The sequence below is a fragment of the Calidris pugnax genome, unplaced genomic scaffold, assembly GCF_001431845.1.
Source record: "Calidris pugnax isolate Ruff unplaced genomic scaffold, ASM143184v1 scaffold58, whole genome shotgun sequence".
NCBI classification, from domain to species: Eukaryota; Metazoa; Chordata; class Aves; order Charadriiformes; family Scolopacidae; genus Calidris; species Calidris pugnax.
The window spans coordinates 3425545-3444727 of NW_015090868.1; the positions used below are offsets into that span (position 1 = coordinate 3425545).

Below are 19183 nucleotides of genomic sequence, written 5' to 3' on the forward strand. Positions count from 1 at the left end.
AGACATGGAAATAGGGCCAAGGGACTGAAAGGTAGTCATGCACTTAATTACCTTATTAAATCAGAAACTGAGCTAATAAAACCTTCTTCAGCCAAAATATACATTAGAAATTATTGTGTTTAGTAATAGATGGGATTATTGTGGTGGAAGTTCTAAACAGTTATTAAATAGGCAGCAAAATACTCTGTAGAACTATGAAATAGGTAAGTTGTATATGAAGAAATATTCTGTTGTTTTATGTAGGTGCACTTTAAACAATATACTAAGTTGGTAAATGTAGCAGCTTGTTAGATTTCTTAGGTATTGGAATGCAGTGTTTACCATATCTGTAGTCATATACAGCTTTGATTAGATTTTCTTCATAATTTTTAGTCTTTGAAGTCATTTGGTCAATTGTGAGGGAGAATATATAAATTGCATTCCCATGAGTTCACCCTCCGCATCCGAACTGTGAAGGTGAAGGAGTAGGTACAGAAGCTTCCCAACATTCTTAAGTCAAAGGAATTTTTTCTTTATAAACTTCCATCACTTGGTTGCTGTTATTTCTTCTTTGTGTTGCCAGAGTTCAACTTCAGGAGATGAAATAAGAGATGAAAGTTGACCATATTGTTTTAAATTATTCCTTATTATCCTTACCCAGTAGATAAATCTACAAGAGATGCACTAAGTTCAGCTTTATAAGGGTGTTTGTCATTATAGTGACCATAGCAAATTCTTTCCCTGTGTTATGTACAGCACTCTCATAGAGCATGTGAAAACAGCGTAAATATTGCTGTTATTAAGAAAGTTAATTTTACTTAGTTTGCATAGTTTACTGTACTGGAAAAGCGCTTGTAAATATCATCCTGTAATATGCCAGGCTAGCCACTTATGTACAGGAGCAACTGAAAATCTTTAAGCAAAAAATGAAGGAAAAAACCCCAACATACTGCTTTCAGTGGGCTTTGTTTAAATAAATGTGAAGCTGTGATCCACTTTTTCACGTGAAATAAAAGGAATTTAATGAGGTTGATCGTACTGCACATAAAACCATTATTGGGAAAATCAACATTTTCAAATCAATGGCTAATTAATGGACAGGAGCACTGAAAGGATATACAGAACTGAAATGCATGCATTACTTTATTGTTAGCTATTCACTAGCCATTTTGCCCAAAGGAAAAATAGATTTTTAACTTAATCTGTAATGTTCTGTGAGGATGCTGTTGTACAAGATTTAACTGTTAGTCATAGAAATATTTTCAGAACAATTTTATACAAAAAAAAAAATCAATATCATATTTCAAATACAAAAAAGCAGTCTTTGACTTTGAATAACTTTGTCACAAGAATTAGTACTTCTTTTCCCCCCCCTGAAAATTGAGCCTTGTTAGTTTATGCACAATGGGATTATAAAAAAAAAAAAAAAAAAACACCGCCAAAATCCAAATAGCAAGACATTGATACTAAATCAACTTAGAAGTACATGGGTAAGCAGTTCAAGGAAAGGATTTGTTTTACAGTCCCTTATCAGTTACATATCTTCCCTCTACATTATCTCTCACCAGACCAGAACAGGTAGTTCCCTAAACTGCTTCTAACAAGGGCAGTTACGAAGTGAACCTACTTACTTTTAGCAAAGTCAGTCAATAATGTATAGCACCTGGCATTCAAGTCAGAATACTTGGTGTGGAAAACATTCTTTTTTGAGCTTGTACTCCCCATTCATACATCTAAAAAAAAAAAAAAAAAAGAAAAAAAGAAAGGATTTTTTTCTTTCCCTTTGGTGGCTAGATTGGACATTTCAGTATTTTATCTATTCTAAATGTTAGATTTATAAAGAACAGGGGTGGAGTATTTTCAAAAGTGGAAAAAAAGGTGTTTGTGTGCTGCTGTTGCATAGAGCTATGTCAAATGCTAAGCACGAAAACCACAACATCGTAAGAATGTTGTGTGAGGCCAGAACAGATCATGTGTGTCCTGTCTTATAAAATGAACTATATTCTTTGGGTATACCTGATTTTGCATGTGGTTATATTTAGAACGTGTGTTGCTGAAGTGAGCTTACAATAAAATCAGCATGACTTTTCTGGCGTTTCTGGTGTTTTGAATGAGTGTGCCACTAAAGATAGAGAGGTACTTTCTTGCATTCAGAAAGTGAGTGTCACTTTTGGCACCCTCCAAAGTGAATGCAAAGTCAATTTGGTGATTCAAGTTCCCTTCTAGTGTCTAGTAAAGACTATTCTGCCTGTCCATTGCTGAAAACTGGCATGGTTTGGACATTGTCTAGAAGGTATGAAGCAAGGAAGTTTGTCATCTTTGAGACAGAGATTGGTTCTGTATGCATTTTAATGAAATACTTTCGCAGATTATGGACTGGGAAATATATTTGTAGATTACCTGAGTCAATCCAGTCCTAACACATGAAGGCTTCTGTAAATCAGTAGCTCTGGGTACGTGTTAGTAATGCCTCTAGTCATGCCTCTGGAGTGTTTTTCAAGGAAATTCTGTCTTTGTCCTAAAGCAGAATTTGGAGAACATTTCCGTCTAGCTTTGTGGACAAGCAAGTTTCAATTTTCTGGTCCAAAAAACTATTGAAAGCCGTCTGATGCCTTCACAACTGTGTAAGTGGTAGCATAAATATCAGTTTTCCTGTTGACACAATTGTTTAAGTTCAATATGACATAGCAGGTATTGGGAGCTGAATTAACCTTAACAGATTAGATATCCTATGTGCTCTCAAATATGAAGTCATTGTTGGGGGTGGGAAGCATTTCTAATGGTGGAAGATGAGAGGTTTTTCCCATACAGATTTGGAAACATGTTTGATTAAACAGATTTGATCTCAGGAAATTAAGCTTAGTTAGTCTTAATTCACTTTACATGTTATTACTATTCTTGATCTATATATATCCTCAACAGCACATTGGAAGCAGATACTGAAGGGCTCTTTGTGCTGTGATGATGAATCAGTTTGGGGTTTTTTTTGGTTTGGATGAACAGTCAGAAATTATCTAACTCTAAACAGTGACTCTTCGGGATATAATATCAGCTTCCTTTGTGCTTAGGTATTCACTCAACTTGATAGTTTCTCTCTGTTACACAGAGAATTACTTATGTATGTAAGAAGGAGAACAAAAGAGCGGTCACTCTGACAACAGCATCTTCACAGAGATGCAGAAACTGTTTCTCAGCCTGTACTTTGTATTGCAATCAGACAAATGGTAACTACCAGCCTGAATTGAATGCATTTTTGGGTGAAAGTTATCTTCCAGCTTCTCTGCCCTTCGTTGTCTTGCCTTTTGCAATCTGTTCCCTCATTTTATTATCACTGCATTTTCCCAAAGGGATCAGCACCATTTTACCAACCAGACTTCAATGACCCCCCTGCTCCACTTGATTGAGTACTAGTGCTTTGATTTTCTGCTGCACGTGGGCTTTTGCTCCAGCCTGCTGAAACCATCACTGGGCTGACTGTTCCTCTGCATCTTTCATTCTTATAATTAATTTGTTCTTTTTTGTTTGCTGCTGTACCATCTAATCACTCCATAAGCAAATTATATGAGGTCTTTTGTTTTACTTTCTAAGCTCTGCTTCTCCATCTCACTGGCAGAAGCGACAATCTCTGCTTTGCATACAGGTGCATATCAGAGATGCCTTGTTTTTTGCCAAACACTTCACATTTTTGTCTGGTTCATTTTTCAAATTCATTGTTTGGATATTTTCATATAGAAAGGGAAATCTGGGTCAGAGAATCACTTGAGTTATTTACCCTACAGCTGAAGCCCATCAACAAAAAGATGCATATTTTGTTTTGTTGGTTTTTTCCTTAGAGTAGTGTTCCTTGAAAAGATTGGAGTAGTGTCAGGAGCTAAAGATAATGAGTTTCAGTGGTTAGGATCTATACCTTGACCTGTATGTACCACTAGTTTATGTGATAATGGTTTAAACATGTAAATCAGACACATACATCTTTGTGAATTTCAAACTACCTGAAACAAATGAATTTTCTCTTGCATACTTCCTGCTGTGCTTGTTTATATCTATGAATTCCCAAATGTTTCTTTTAAAGATGTAATTGAGCCTGTTTGAACCATTGCAAACCAAGATTAAAGCCTAGAATTAGCATCATGAATGATCAGGAGAAAAATGGGGAACTAAAGCAAAGATGACTGTAGTAATCACAGGTGACCACTTACGGAGACAAACTTGTACACTGCATAAACTGAAAAGTTTTGTGTTTCAGTCCTGGATGAAGTAACAAACCTGTTTCCAGGTGAACTGTTTCCTGTTTCTTGGAAAACACAGTTTTGCAAAGACAGTATTTATGAAGAAACAGCTAGAAATGGCTGGTAATGGAGAGGACTTTGTGTATCCGTTAATTTTCTTCACCCCCATGTTGTCTAGACTGTTATATTTTTAAAAACATCAGAAGTTTCACTATATTGAAAGGAGCACTGATTACTCCCATTAGCTGAAGTTGTGTATCTATAAAGAGATATGTGTGTGTAAATATACATACAAAGTATATACATAAAATTTATACATAGGATGTGAGGGAGATGGGTCAATTTTGCAGGTATGGCACATGTTTTCTAAAGACTTCCTTAGTTACATTTGAGTGACAAGGCTGAATTCTGTCAGAATTATTAATGGTATCTATTAGAACAACCTTGTAGCTGCTGCAGAAAGCCTGCTGCAGAATGAGCTCAGTCAACTGCTTGAGCTATTCCTTCTGTATTTCTTACAGGATTATAGAAAAGGTAAGATATAATTCAACATATAGCCTGCACATTTTTAAGTTTTGAGCTTAATGTAGTACATGTTTCATAAAGAGGTCTGAATGTAGCTGCCTTCTGCTGTTGACTCACAATGTGCAGAAGGAAATGACAAAATATGTGAAAGAAGAGATTCCACATAATTTTATTAACATCTACCCTGTCAATGAGACCTCTGAGAGGAGGTTTTTAATCTAGAAAAGAGAGGAATTCTGTTGGTTTCCCTGTTCAAGAAGGTATCTCAGAAAACTGTTTTCAAGTAGCCGATCAAAGAGTAGGTCAACAGCAAAAAGAATTCTGACAGTCAAGGAGGTGTCACCAGAAAGAAGAAACAGGATCCTCTGCCTTTCAGTTCTTTGCTGGTGATCAAGAGCGAGTAGTGAGAAAATCATTGACAGGTCTCTTAACTGTACCGAGAGTGAATTATCTTTTGAACTTTTGTTCAAAGACGGAGCAGGAAATGTGGAAGGAGCTGTTGAAAGTTCTGCAATTACTTTTCCAGTGCACTTCAGGATCCTGATAGAAGTATTGATGAGTCCTGTTTAACAGGGCGGTAATTTTGTACCTGGATCATAAGAGACTCCTTATTCTTCCTATGGTCACAATTTCAGTTTTTATTTTTTTTATTTGTAACTTCTACAAAATATGATTTCATAGCTGTTTTTCATCTGCAGAATATTGGAAAATTCATGCGATGCTGTAAATAGACTAGCATGGATTTTAGTTTGCTTTCTCCTATTATAGATATCTAGATTGCGTCAACAATGTAGTTTTCAACTAGTGTCCATGCTCTTTTCATTTTGTTGTGTGTGGTGAATTTTCTGGGCACATTTGTAGATTCTTCAGTGCTTTTCACCATGGCGTTGTGAGTCAGTCTAAACAAAAATAAAAGCAAATAAGCATTCTGAATGTATTATCTTCTCGATGCTGAGAAGTTCAAGTATGCACTTAGCCCCTTCTTCTCTTCATTTTGGGAAAACCATTCCAAATAAAAACCAGAAGTTTATATTGGAGGTAAATTGCAGCACTGATCACACTTTACTTTAAACAGATGGAAAAGCCAGGTAGGTGACCCGGTAGTGCATTCTTTCCCAATTGTACGTTTGTAAATATTTTGTACGGTCCATAGTATAAAAAAAAAAAAAAAGTTTTAATGCTTTCTTTGGCAAATAATTGCACAGTCTCTTTTATTATTTTCCTAATATTCCATTTGTGTTTTCCTTACTATAATGTTGGACTAATAGAATAAAATTAATCTAATTTAATATAGCTCAAGCTATATAAATCTGATTATCTGCCATAGACACCCACATAATTAATGCTTTTAAATAAAAGTTTTAATATTTAACAAGCACCTCTTGTGTAATGGAAGAAATTTTTGTAGAGCATTTCCTTAGCAGCTTACTTTTCAGTGTATTGAATTTTCTAGGCAAATCTAATAGCAGCATTCCCTTTTGATCTGGACACTGTTTTCTAGTAGCTGTTTAATGTTACTGTTGTTGCTAGTTGCTGTGTTGCTGTTATGATGAAATTCTTAAGAGGTGACTGTAGCAGCAATAATATTTAAATCTTCTCTGTCTATCAAATAATCCTGTCAAACTAACAAGATCAGTGCTAACATGTTATTATTCTGATGACTTCATACCAAGTGTAGTTCTGCCCTATGCCTTTATAGTATTTCATATAATTATTACAGTAATTTCATATAATTAACATTACTTCATAGAAACAAACTGATAGAATTGATATTAATTGATGCTAGAGATGGGTGGATAAGAAGTGACAGAGTTGATGCTGCCTAACTTTAATTTGAGGTTCAATTTTTTTTCAGCCAAGCACTTGTGCTTTTTACTGTTATTGTATCTGAAAAGGAGTAACCAATGCTACAAAAAGTTATCAATGTGATTGCATCAGCATTGTGTCCAGTGGGAATTATATAGTGGACTCTGGGATGTTCTTCAGTTCTCTTTGTAGTAATCCTGTAACTTTGTATTCCTCCCCCTCCTTGTTTTCCTCTCCTTTCCCCAAACCCCGCAAGAGCTGCTGTGAGGATGTATTAGAGAATGCTTTCCTATCTTCAGTGTGAGAATGAAACTGTGCTTTGACTCTCTTATAGAAAATCTAAGAAAACTTTTTGCAAAATGAGACTTTTGACCTATTGTATTAATCCAAAATAGTTCAAAGATGCAAAATGCATGGAGATCATCAGGAACAAGAGTTTTCTTTCAAATAGCGGGGGCATAACTCGAGTAACCGAATTTCCCAGAAATACTGTTTCATCACAAGTGAAAGGTGGACCAAGAAAAATGATGGCATCAAGATGAAGTGATTTTTATCTTGTTCTTATAATAAAAGTGCTCCAGCTTTAATATAGAAGGTTTAACAGATCAGTGCCCTACAGATATTAGTTAAGATTTTGCAGCATCCCTTTGATGTTGTTTGACTGCCCTCTTCAGGAGGACAGTGAATATGTTAGTCTGCTTAATGTTAGTAGCTATTTCTAGAAATAGCCAATCTAATGCCCAACTCACGTTTTTATAATTGTGAACTTTGCCCATTGAATTAGTCTGTTAAATAGCAGATTTTATTCAATTGAGTATTAAGGGAGAAAGTTGAGTTTTTATTGTGCTTCATAAGATATTTTTTGGGGAGAGGGAGGGGTAAGAATTAGTACAATTTCATTTTAACTTCTTTTTTTTTGGGTGTGCATTATATTCCTTGATACAACACAACTCTGCTGGAGTTGCATGTAATATATTTCATGCCTAAGGCAGATCGAGGAAATGGGAAGGGTCTTGTGACATCTGTGGCCCTGTTATCCTTTTCCCCCTCTTCGCTCTCTCAAAACGCGATATGTGTTATGTCTGTTTAGTGCAGAGCTTCTCTTGCAATGAAAAGATTTTTGCATCTCCAGCTTTTTAAGTTTTTGCATCTCCAGCATCATCACACACATGGAACCGTTTTTTTCAAAACACTGTTTTGGGAAAAATTGCAGAATACATTAATTTATACTACTTCTGCATCTACCACTTGCAAAGATAAGTTGCCAAATGGTAGAACCTTGGTTTAGGCTGTAGAGCAGATATGATTAATTGGTAATATGGAAATAATTAGCAAAGGAGCCTGTGTAAAGGCAAAAGGATTGCAAGGATCCTTTCAGGTTTTTTTATCTTTATTTTATTTTATTCTTTTCTGAACTATTCATTGATATGGATTTGTCCTGTGGAAGAACCTGTGGGTTTTATGGTTCTGTGATTGTGTCTTTAGAGAACATCTCTGCTGGTAAGGATCCCAGAATTCTTCTCCTGGAATTCAGTTTTTTCCTTTCCTCTCAGTGCAGACAGGGCAAAGTTGTTTGTTTTCCTGTTAAAATGAATGAATGAACAAACAAAAGCCACCCAACCAAAAAAAACCCATGAGTAAAGCTAGGAGAAGGCTTTCTGACAAATTTCAGTAGTAGCAATATGACTTTCTAGTGGTGATAGAAAAGATTGTTTTCCCCTATACATTGTGCAAAATTATCCTTTATCTATTTTAAAACAAATTTTATAGATATAATCTTGAGTGTATTATGCTGCTAACAGGCCTACTGTTCATTTAGTTAGTATCATTTCCCCAGGGTGTAGCAGTTTCTATGGCTCGTTCCGTGGCTCTGCTCTTTTAAGAAGATTACTACTGTCACATTTCTGTGTTATTTTCCTCCTAGCTTCAGAATTCCTTATGTGCAGCTACTGAATTCCTTATGTGCAGCTGTCTTGAGCAAGTAAATCCTGATACCATATTCCAGGACCATCTAAGCATCTCCTTGCAGGGATCTGTTAGCAGATCTCATGACACTGGCCACTCCTATTTTCTGAGAATTTTAAATATGGAAAACACTACTTTTTGTTAACGTCATTTTAGGACATTTCTGGTATAGTTTGACTTAACACATTTCTAATTTTGTAGAAGGCACGTTCGAAGCAAAGAGTTGCATAACTACCCGAGACTTTTTTTAATTGATACTGTGGATGTTGAGAATCATACTGCAAGTGTAATTCATCTAACCACTGCAACTGGTTATAGAATTTTTTTGCCAGCAAATGCCACATGGATGTATGTTTGTTTCTTTTCCTTACCAGGCAAGCTAACGAAGAATATCAAGTCCTGGCTAATTCCTGGCGCTATTCATCTGCTTTTTCGAACAAACTGTTTTTCACAATAGTGGATTATGATGAAGGGGCAGATGTTTTTCAACAGGTAAATGTTGGATACTGTAATGCACTTTTACTTTTTATAACTAAATCTTGATTTGCAAAATGATATGAGACAAATTATTTTCTGTGTGCAGATATGTACCTCTGTGATTAGTATACAGATTTTTCCTGGTTAAAAACACCAGGCACTGCAGTTTCTATGACATTAGTGAAGACAGATTGTACAAGTAGCAACTTCTAGTATTTTCCAAGTGTAATTTCTAATGTTTTTTTTTATAGATTACATTATATGCACGCAAGTTTTTTTCAACCCATTGTTAATGTCATTTTTTAGAATTAAACCCAAAGCAACTAACATTTGCGTTTAAAGATTTCCTTTATTTTATCTTTAAGGGAACAAAGCTCTTGACTAAAAGAGCCTTTTAATTGCTTTTATGTAATACAGTAGTCTTCAACTACAGTAATATTTGTATTAGTCGGGAAGTTCTTCAAGGAAAAGAGAAGAGACTGGTTTAGATTTTATATATTGGCTATGAAGAGCTAAAAACAATTGGTGGAGAACAGTCAAAAGACCTGTCTTAAATTGAGTATTCAAGGCAAAACACATCCCTTGAAAATGATTACTGAATACTGACATGATTTCTCTAATATTTCTCTGTTGATTGATGCTAAAAATGCAGATTAAGAGCATTGACAAGTTTTTAAGTTCTGTGTTTTTAACCACCTTTTGGTGAAGTGTGATTTAAAATTTTCAGGAGAAAAGTTCAATATTGATTTTTAAAATACTTATAATTTAAGTCACCATCCCTGGAGGTATTTAAGAAAAGTGTAGACATGGTTCTTCAGGGCATGCTCTAGTGCCCAAGATTACTGGTTTGTGGTGGGGTGCTGTGTGGGTGGGTGATGGTTTTTGGTTTGGTGGTTGTTGTTGTGTGTTTAGGTGGTGGGTGGTGGTTTGTGTTTTTTGTGGGGTTTTTTTTGTTTGTTTTTTTGTTTTGGTGTGTTTTTGTTTTGTTTTGTTTTGTTTTTTGTTGGTTGGACTCGATGATCTCTGAGGTCCCTTCCAACCACTACGATTCTGTGATTCTGTGAAGGTTAATTCATGTGTTTAGTAAATATTTTTTGCTTCCAATTGACATCTTAGAATGTATTGTGTAAAGAATAGTTATTAATGGCTTAAGCTTGTGCTTTAAAAATTTTAGTTCAAATAAATTTTTAGTTCAAATAATTCTTATGTTGCCCTACATGGTTATAATAATACAAAATATGTTGTTTGATCTTGCCTTAGGCCAATCAATACCTATTAGAATAGTCCAGTCCAACTTACTCCTTGTGTAAAAGTCTTGTGTCAAAGTTTATTTCAGGTGGTATGCATTTAGTTATATAAAGTTAGACCAAATTAGATTCAAATACGTAAGTTTTTGACTGTCTTTGAGAAACGGTGTTAAGAATAAGTGATACTAATGACTATTTTAAGGTGGATTTGGGGGAAATGTAGTTTTGACCTTATGTTTATGTGGGCAAAACAGTTATGTAATATCGATGCCATACTGCAAAAAAAAAAGTAACCAAAAAAATAATATGACTTTGATTTTTCACCTTATATTCTGTTTATAGAGAAATGACAAAGCAGTTGCAGACCAACCGCCCCCCAAACTCTATACAATGGCAGAAGGTTTCTGTATCTTATAAAAAATTTTATTAAACTATTTCACAACAATTTTCTTTGCTGTTCTCAGAATATTTTTTATTTCCAAATCAGTTCACTCAAGAAGAGAAAATTTTTTATGTAGATGGAAAATATTTTCATCAGTGGTAATTTCTGTTGATGAAGTTATTTCTGTAATAGATTAAATATTATGTTTTGCCTATGTAATAAAGATAATTTTGCAGTTATAAAACAAACAAGTTTACTCCGCATTTGTTATTTAAAGATCTCCATGTTACATAATCTTTAAGTATTTCCCCTGATTTTGTTTATGTTCATTTCCATTTCTTCAAGTGTTTTATTGCACTTTTTCTGATGGACTGAATATGAAGGAATATCACGTAGCAAAATTCTATTCTCCCGTACCACCTTGCAAAGTTGAAGTCAAAATTTAAAGTGGCAAATGTAAATCTGTTTTTTCATCACCTTTGACTTTTTTGATATATCCAGTGGTATCAAAACATGGATTTACAGTCATGTAATTTCCAGGGCAAGTTATGTAGTCTTATTTAGGCCATTCTGGGTTCAAAAAAAGACTGGCCACTAGTGGATCGTCTGTCTTGAAGCCCATGGAAGGCTCAATGAGTAGTGTAGTCAAGTTGACTTTGGACTGGTGAGATCTAGGCAAGCGAAACACTGTCAAGCTATTTGAACACTTTTTTTTCTCCTCTAGTATTATAATTTAATATAGTATAATAGATTGGATGGGTGAGATGGCCTTTGTTTTACTAATTAGAGGAAAGTTCTTAGAGCGTGTGAGAACTTTAAAGCATAAAATACTCTTAGAAAAGCTTGCGAGTGAAATACTCTCAATAATTAAACATCCCAAAGAATCTACAGGAAGGAATATTCTGGGCACTCTTTTTGCAGGACTATACTTGAAGACATATTAAAAAAAGAGGCAGATAGTATTTTTCATGCTAATTAGACTTGTGTTGCCTTACAGATAACAGGTAAATATTTTTGAGGATATAGTTACTAATTTTTTTCATCTCTTTTTCCTGGTTTTATAGCTGAATATGAACTCTGCCCCGACTTTCATGCATTTTCCACCAAAAGGTAAACCCAAGAGAGCTGATACGTTTGATCTGCAGAGAATCGGATTTGCAGCTGAGCAGTTAGCTAAATGGATAGCTGACAGAACAGATGTTCATGTAAGCCTTTCCACAATTTTAAAAGTTGAAGCTAAATGTATCTTTGTAGTCTGAGACAGGCTGATGACAAATTCCAACTTTCCTTTATACTTTGTTTTCCTCATAAGTAGGTTCTAGAACATGTTAAAAAAAAAAAAAAAGAACGAATTATAGTCATGGTATTTGTGGTAACTTCTGCAATTTGCGACATTAAATTTTATGTAGTCTTATTCTGGATGAAAAGAAGAAGTGACACTGTGATAATTAGTTGTTAGTGAGTAAAACACTCTTTGCAAAGCTATATACAGAACAGAGAGATGCAAAGTTGTTGCTCCTAGTTCAGACATCTGTTGAAGAAATAGTATTTTGGAGTTGAATGCTTAAAAATGATGCTTAAACCTTTTTTCATATTATGTGCTTATTAAGTGAAGTACAATTTTTTTTCTTATTTAAGTATACCACTAGAGATTAGTCTTTCTGACTCTGAAACCAGATGTCAGATGCTCCCTGTTTATTTATGTGGAAGGTGATCTGAATGTGTGCATTTATTTGCAATCTGTATTTGCATTTATCTTTTCCAGATTAGAGTGTTCCGGCCTCCAAACTATTCTGGTACAATTGCACTGGCTCTTCTGGTGTCTCTCGTTGGTGGCTTGTTATACCTGCGAAGAAATAACTTGGAGTTCATCTACAACAAAACTGGCTGGGCCATGGCAGCTCTGGTATGCAGATTTTCCTTACTAATATGCTCTTCATTTCTTATCTTAGCATAACACCATTCCTTTTGATCTAGAGAGCCAGGGGCAGAATGTCTTCTTTGTTCCAGGGTGTCATTTGGAATAGCCTGAGCTCTAGCACAGAGTTTTGACAGTTCTCTTCCAAAGTAAATCTGTCGTATTTAGTTCCATGTATTTTTCTGGATTATCAGTATTTTTCCATGATAATACTTTTTAAAGATGCACTACCACCAGAAGGCTCAAATTTGATATGAATCATTCTGGTTTTTTTGAACTCCTAATCGCTGGAGATTATCTGAGTAAAACAGTAAGTAGCACACCAAAATAGATGTTTGTGTCAAAAATCAAAGAAAGATATGTAATCAGATAAAGATAGGTAATAAACCATGCACTATATCTCTCGAGACAGCTATTTTTTTTTCCAATTTCATATCTCAGGGTGTTTCAGATCAGAAGTTTAATGTTTGAATGTTTTGGGCAATTGTATTTTTTGTCTTGCAGAGGTTAAAAATCAGTTCTTCAAATCAAGAATCATTTTATCACAATCTGCATTCTATAAACAGTTGAAGACATAACTAAATTCCTAATTAAATTAAGAAAATTAACACATTTCTTAAAATATTTAATTTTAATTTTCTTAAAATATTGGATGTTCTCCTTAGTAGGAGCTGGATATTTTACATCTGAACATAACTGTAAATTGCAATGCAGAAAACTTATAATCACATTCAACTGAACCCCTGTGGACAGGGTCAGTGTCCAAATGTGATCAAACGTTTAAAGAAAATGTACTGATGCCATTCAGTAATTGTCATCCTGCTGATTGTATTGACAAGGAATTATAGAATTCAAAGGAATTGAAATGGCATTAATGCTGCTTAATGTTGTTGCTAACACTATTTCCTGTAAAACTGTTTACTTTAAAAACGAATAGCACTTAGAGGATGTTTTAGAAAAAGGTCTCATATCTGAAAGTATATAGCAATTAATCATGGTGTTCAGCAGATGCTTCCCTTTTTTTAATCATTACTGTTCTTTTGCCTTCATAATGTTGTCAAAGCCCCATACTGCAAAATGATGTTTTAGCAAAGATCATGCAGTCACAAGTCCTTTTGGTTTTATTCAGACGTCCATGGACATAAAAGTTAATGTTGCAAGGTCTTTTTGGTGGAATCAGTAGGGACTTCAGATTGCAGGCTTTTGCACAGGTGACCTCGGTTCTGTAAAATTACTAGAATGTGTCAAGATCCATAGAAGAAAAGGGACAGTCATTAATATACTCATTCTAAGGTATTGTGTAGTTAGGATTGTACTACATGGTGCTTTTTTCTACCAGTAAAATTTAAAGTTTTTTCTTATAAGCTCATTAAAGGAAAAATTGAGAAGATGGTGGCTAGTTAAAGGGAGCAAGTCATGCCTAATGAAATGATTTTTCTGAAGGATATAACTAACTACTAAATAGTTACTTTTAAAGAATTCTATTCTTCATGAATGTTTTTTCCTTTTTTGAACTTTAAAAAACAAATTGAACAGGGAAAGCCTGGCAAGATTCATAAAATCTGCTGGAAGCCCATGTTTGTGACAGGAGTATTGGCAGTTACTTTGTTCTTTATTGACATTTTTTACAGATGTTGAAGAACTGAGAAAGCACAGGAACTTTTCTCTGAAACCTTTAGGTTTGGGTTTTGATTGATTTTAGGGAGTTGTTGCATGGCTAGATAGCCAGCATTCATTAACCATTTGGAAAATGAAGTTTTTAATTTCAACTGAAACTCTTTCATAGATATCCTGGAATTCAGTAGCTGAAAACTGTATCATTGCAAACAGATAAGTTTCTGGTTTTCTTTTCCTTGTTTTTCAAAGCTTCTTTGTTATGAAGAGCTTTTATCCTCCCAAATGCTGGATAGTTTTGATTTAAAGGAATAATGGACAGTGCCTCTTTGCCTGATTGAATGATCTATTCCTAAACATCAGAAAAAAAATATCTCAGCATGAAGTTCTCTGCTAGTTTTACTAGCAGGAGAACAGAGGATCCCAGAAATATTGACCAAAAATTTTATTTGATACCAGTATCCATTGATACCAGAAAGTTACTTCATAGGTAATATTTCCAGCAATATTTTAGGAGAATATTTAGGAATATGATTTTTAGTGATCCATTTAATGGCTTTGATATATCCAAAGCAAGACTAAAGCTTTTATCTGACACACAGATTCCAATGCCAGTTCACACAGGATTGTTGAATTGGTTTTGTCCTCAACATTAGATGGCACAACTGCTATTAGCAGTTTCATCCCCTCCTTGAAGCGCTGCAGAGATTGGTAGCATCTTGTAGGCCTTAAGTGTTTTTTATTTGCAATGTTACCCAGAAGACTTTTAGAATGGCAAACCAGGGTGACTGAGTCACTCACACTACATGATATCCTGAAAGATGTCTTTTGTGATCACATCCAAAATGTAGGCCCTAGATTATTTTGGACTTTAATTCATATCCTATGGATATTTGTCCCTCCGACATGCTAGCACAAAGATAAGGACAGACTTCAGTCCTTAGATATTTGCAGAGTCCTGTCCTTTTATACTGATAAGAAGCAATACAGATTCTTGTCAAGACTCTTCTTTTCTTAAGCAGAGAGGAAAAAAAGGTCAGATGGTATAAACTGGACAAATTTATAACATTTTAGATAAGGAATTGCTACATTTTAGGCAACAGTACTGGTGCTGAGGGTTTATTTGTTCAGTTGGCTTGAATGTGGGCTACTAGAGAGCTTTTTAAAGCATTTTCTTTCCCAGGCTGCCAGCGTGGGTTTCTGCACAGTTTTTTCAGTTTTATGTGTATGTTTCAGATTTACCTTTATACCTGTGGAATCTGGGAAGGCAAAGTCTGTGCTCAGATTTGAAGGCAGCTGCCTAGGAGTTGACTCTTTTGGGCAAAATACGTCAGGTCCCTTGAATGAGGAGACAAAGCATGTGTTTACTCTTGTTGTAACAGTTAATGGTTAAGAGAAATGTGTTCTGTGCTGATACACTCCACAGTACCTAGACTGTACAGTACATTCATCATCAGTTATTGCTCCAAAGAGCTTGAAGGGTATTGTGGCTACCAGTGGCTTCTTTACCCCCGTCTGGGAATAAGGATAAAAAAGTAATGTGTTTTATTCACTGATACAGCTGGAAAAAGCCATGCTTTTCTATGTGAGTAGGTAGGCATCTCAAAAGAACAGTAATAAATGCAGGTTATTAGTTTTCTTCCCATAGTTAGAGGTTTTAGAGGTGCACCGTACCTTTTAAAGATAGAAAAACCCTTTTCCTTTGCTTCTGTGTTGTACTCCCTGTCCTTGAATTGTATATCTCTTATGGAGATTCTAGGAAGTGATGGATTGTTACTTAAAAATTGAGTACAGATCTTGCAGCTCTGTAGCCTTCATTGAGTACAAAAGCAGAGTTAAACCAGATAGTGTTACATTTCTTTAAAATTATCATTGTGGAAAAAACACAATGCGGAAAAAACTTACATGTACAGAACAGTGTAGAAATTAAGCACAGAACTGCCTACCTGTGTCTCCCCTTTTTTTGAAATTGTGTTTGGATTTAACTATATTCATAAATGAATCTAGAATTTTATTATTTTTTATCCTGCAAAATATTTGCTGTGTTCTGGGGTCTAAACTTACAGAGAGAAATCTAATGACCTGCTTTGTATAGTATTTGCTGGTAGGAAGCTTCACTTCAAAATGCATACCAAATGGCTTTTTAAGTATCTAGTAATTTTAATGAACTGCAAGATACTGTTAAGCAAAACTTATGCCTTTCAGAAAGGAATGCATTAAACCCAAATCATTTGAGAAAGCTTGCAAGAGCAGGAAGAGTGAAGTAATTCTGCCCATGTACCTGTAAAGTTGTGTCTTGTTAGCAATTCAGTGTTCTGGTGGGACTCTTGGGGCTTATTAACCTTGCGTCTGCTCTCAGGAGTCTGGTGGTACCACCCACAAATGTACCACGGGGGAGCTCGAAGCAGTTTCCCTCTTGGCAAAACTGAGGCCAAAGTCATGCACTGTGAAGCCATCAAGAAAGCATCACTTGCAATTTTTTAATAAGGTCCTTGAGCAGACCAGTCTACACATACCATGTACTCACCTAGGACTGCTCCTAGGGGTGAACTTCATTGCCACTGAAGACTTCCTATGGATGTTTGGTCCTGGAACCATGATGTGTTGTAGCAAATAATAGTTCCTTCCCTCCCTGTACCACACCAGCCAATAATTTAGATCTACTCTGTTTGCTTTTAACATTTGAATGCAGAATAAGCTACCAAATCTGGAAGCTCTTAAAATAGCTCTTAAAATAGCTAAGCCTTGAACTCCCCTGGTAATTCAAGTGGCGTGCAGCGCTGTTCTTGGAGTCTGGCAAGGAGAAAGAAGGGAGCAGGTGGATAAAGGGGGTGTCCATGGTACTCTACTCTCTAGAACTGCTAAAGTACAGACTTCACTTCGGATAGGTAGAGTTAAAAATCTTTCTCGGTGCTCAGAGAAAAGTGCCTCAGCTTGAATCTTCTCCTGTTCTCCAGTTTTCATCTTTTGTACTTTGACAAAATCCAAGAAAACTGCAGAAATGGGCCATTTCTCTGCATATGAATTGTTTTGTTGAAATAAATACATTATAAACCTGTAAGATAAATATGCAGTGATTAATCACATGTTACAAGTTGCTCATTGGTAGGTGAAGTTTTATTCTGGGAAACAGCACCACACAGTAATGGTGAGTGAATGAGCTGTTGTAGAAATTTTGGATCCCAAAGAATGGGATCCTATGGGAACTATGGGGTTTGGGATGGTAAGCATTGTGTATTGGTGTGATGTATCATAGATGTGTGCATCTGTTCCACAAATAATAGGGTGCATTTCAAATGCATTTTGCAAACAGTAGAAGTCTGTAGTTTCCAATGTTGTTTTTTCACCTGGATAATCATAATAAGAGAATACAGAACACAGCAAACTGAGCTTGAATGTCAAGTGCTATCTGTAACATATCAAATGCTTACTTAAGGGATGTGATGGAAATGCTTTCTTCTTAGGATATTTAAAATAGATTAAGAATTGAAGAGGACAAGAGAGAAGCTGGAGAAGGTTTTTTTGGCTCCTGAAAAGGTCATTTTGAAATACACAGTGAAGAGGTGCATGTTGGAGGAAATCATGGTAGATCCAGGATGTGGTGTACTAAATTAGTTTTCTTGGTCACTGACAGTCTGAACTGGAAGTATATGAAAGATGCCTTCAGGATAAAGAAACATATTGATAACTCTTTCCTTTTCAATATTATCAATACTTAGAATATATTTCTCCTCACTATTATGTCTCCTAGATATTTTTTGTTAGACATTACCACATTGTGAGACAGTGTATTTGTATTGACAAGCATTAAAGATCTTCAGTAATTCAAGAGGTTTATCCATTATAAAGTGTATGACTGTATATAAACTGAAGTGGGTTATTTTCAATCATTCCATATGGAAGCAGATTTGGCCCTAGAGAATGTAAATTAAATACAGTAATTTAAGGATGAGTAAAATCAATTTTCATAGAAAACTCACTTTGAGAGCCACAGTTTGTGCACTATATGCATCTGTTCCCTTTCAATGTTATAGTTTTCAGCTAACTTTTGACCTTTCAAAACGCCTCTTTCACCTCACTTTTGTTACCTGCATCTTTAGTTTCTACACTTTTGTACATTCATATAAGCTATCTCCTGTCTGATTCATCACCAAAATTGCAGTATAAATTTGTCGGCTGAAGCAATCTGCAAGGGGTAGAAATAACTACCTTTTTCCCTTTTCCAGTAATGGAAGCATATAGTCTCTTCTCTTCTTTGCATATTATTAATTAAAACATAATCCATTTGCTAATAATCACTACCAGTATTCTTTCATTTGCCATATTAATTACTATACTGTTACACTCCATATCGTGTTAAGGGCAAAATGAAATACACCTTATATTTAAAGCCAAGAATCTGTTCTTAGTGTAATTGAAATCTTAACGCTACAGTAAAGAATTATTATTAAACTGGATATGAAAGTGTATTTTTGTCTTTTTTTTTTTCTATTACAAGCACAAAAAGTCTCAACGATACCAACACAATTAAAAGTTTTATGCACACGCTTCCTACTAACTTTCCCCTTCTGTGATGTCATAGTTACTCTCCACCGTTTCTCTCTGGATCTTGAGACCACTCATTGGCTTTGGTTTGGGGTGAGGGGGTTCTATGATGGTGAGTTGTCAGCATTCTAAGTTCTTTGCAATCTTCAGTGGCAGTGCTGCATTGTCTCAACGATACCAACACAATTAAAAGTTTTATGCACACGCTTCCTACTAACTTTCCCCTTCTGTGATGTCATAGTTACTCTCCACCGTTTCTCTCTGGATCTTGAGACCACTCATTGGCTTTGGTTTGGGGTGAGGGGGTTCTATGATGGTGAGTTGTCAGCATTCTAAGTTCTTTGCAATCTTCAGTGGCAGTGCTGCATTTATGGGGATACAGAGATGCACTACCTTACATTTATTTCACAAATGTGTTACTAAACATTCTCTGAAAAAAACTCTTTAAAGGGCTTTAGTAAACCATGGCTTAGTTAACCATTATGGTATGAATTTT

The 19183-nt window shown here is 35.3% G+C and overlaps 1 protein-coding gene across 1 annotated transcript in view; it reads left to right on the plus strand.

The window, feature by feature from the left end:
• TUSC3 (tumor suppressor candidate 3) overlaps nt 1-19183 on the plus strand; it is a 123415-nt gene that overhangs the window by 42043 nt on the left and 62189 nt on the right. The window contains exons 3-5 of the mRNA XM_014945492.1: nt 8879-8996; nt 11675-11815; nt 12376-12516. Of these exons, the coding sequence (XP_014800978.1) occupies nt 8879-8996; nt 11675-11815; nt 12376-12516 (400 nt within the window). The remainder of the gene's footprint in view (nt 1-8878; nt 8997-11674; nt 11816-12375; nt 12517-19183) is intronic.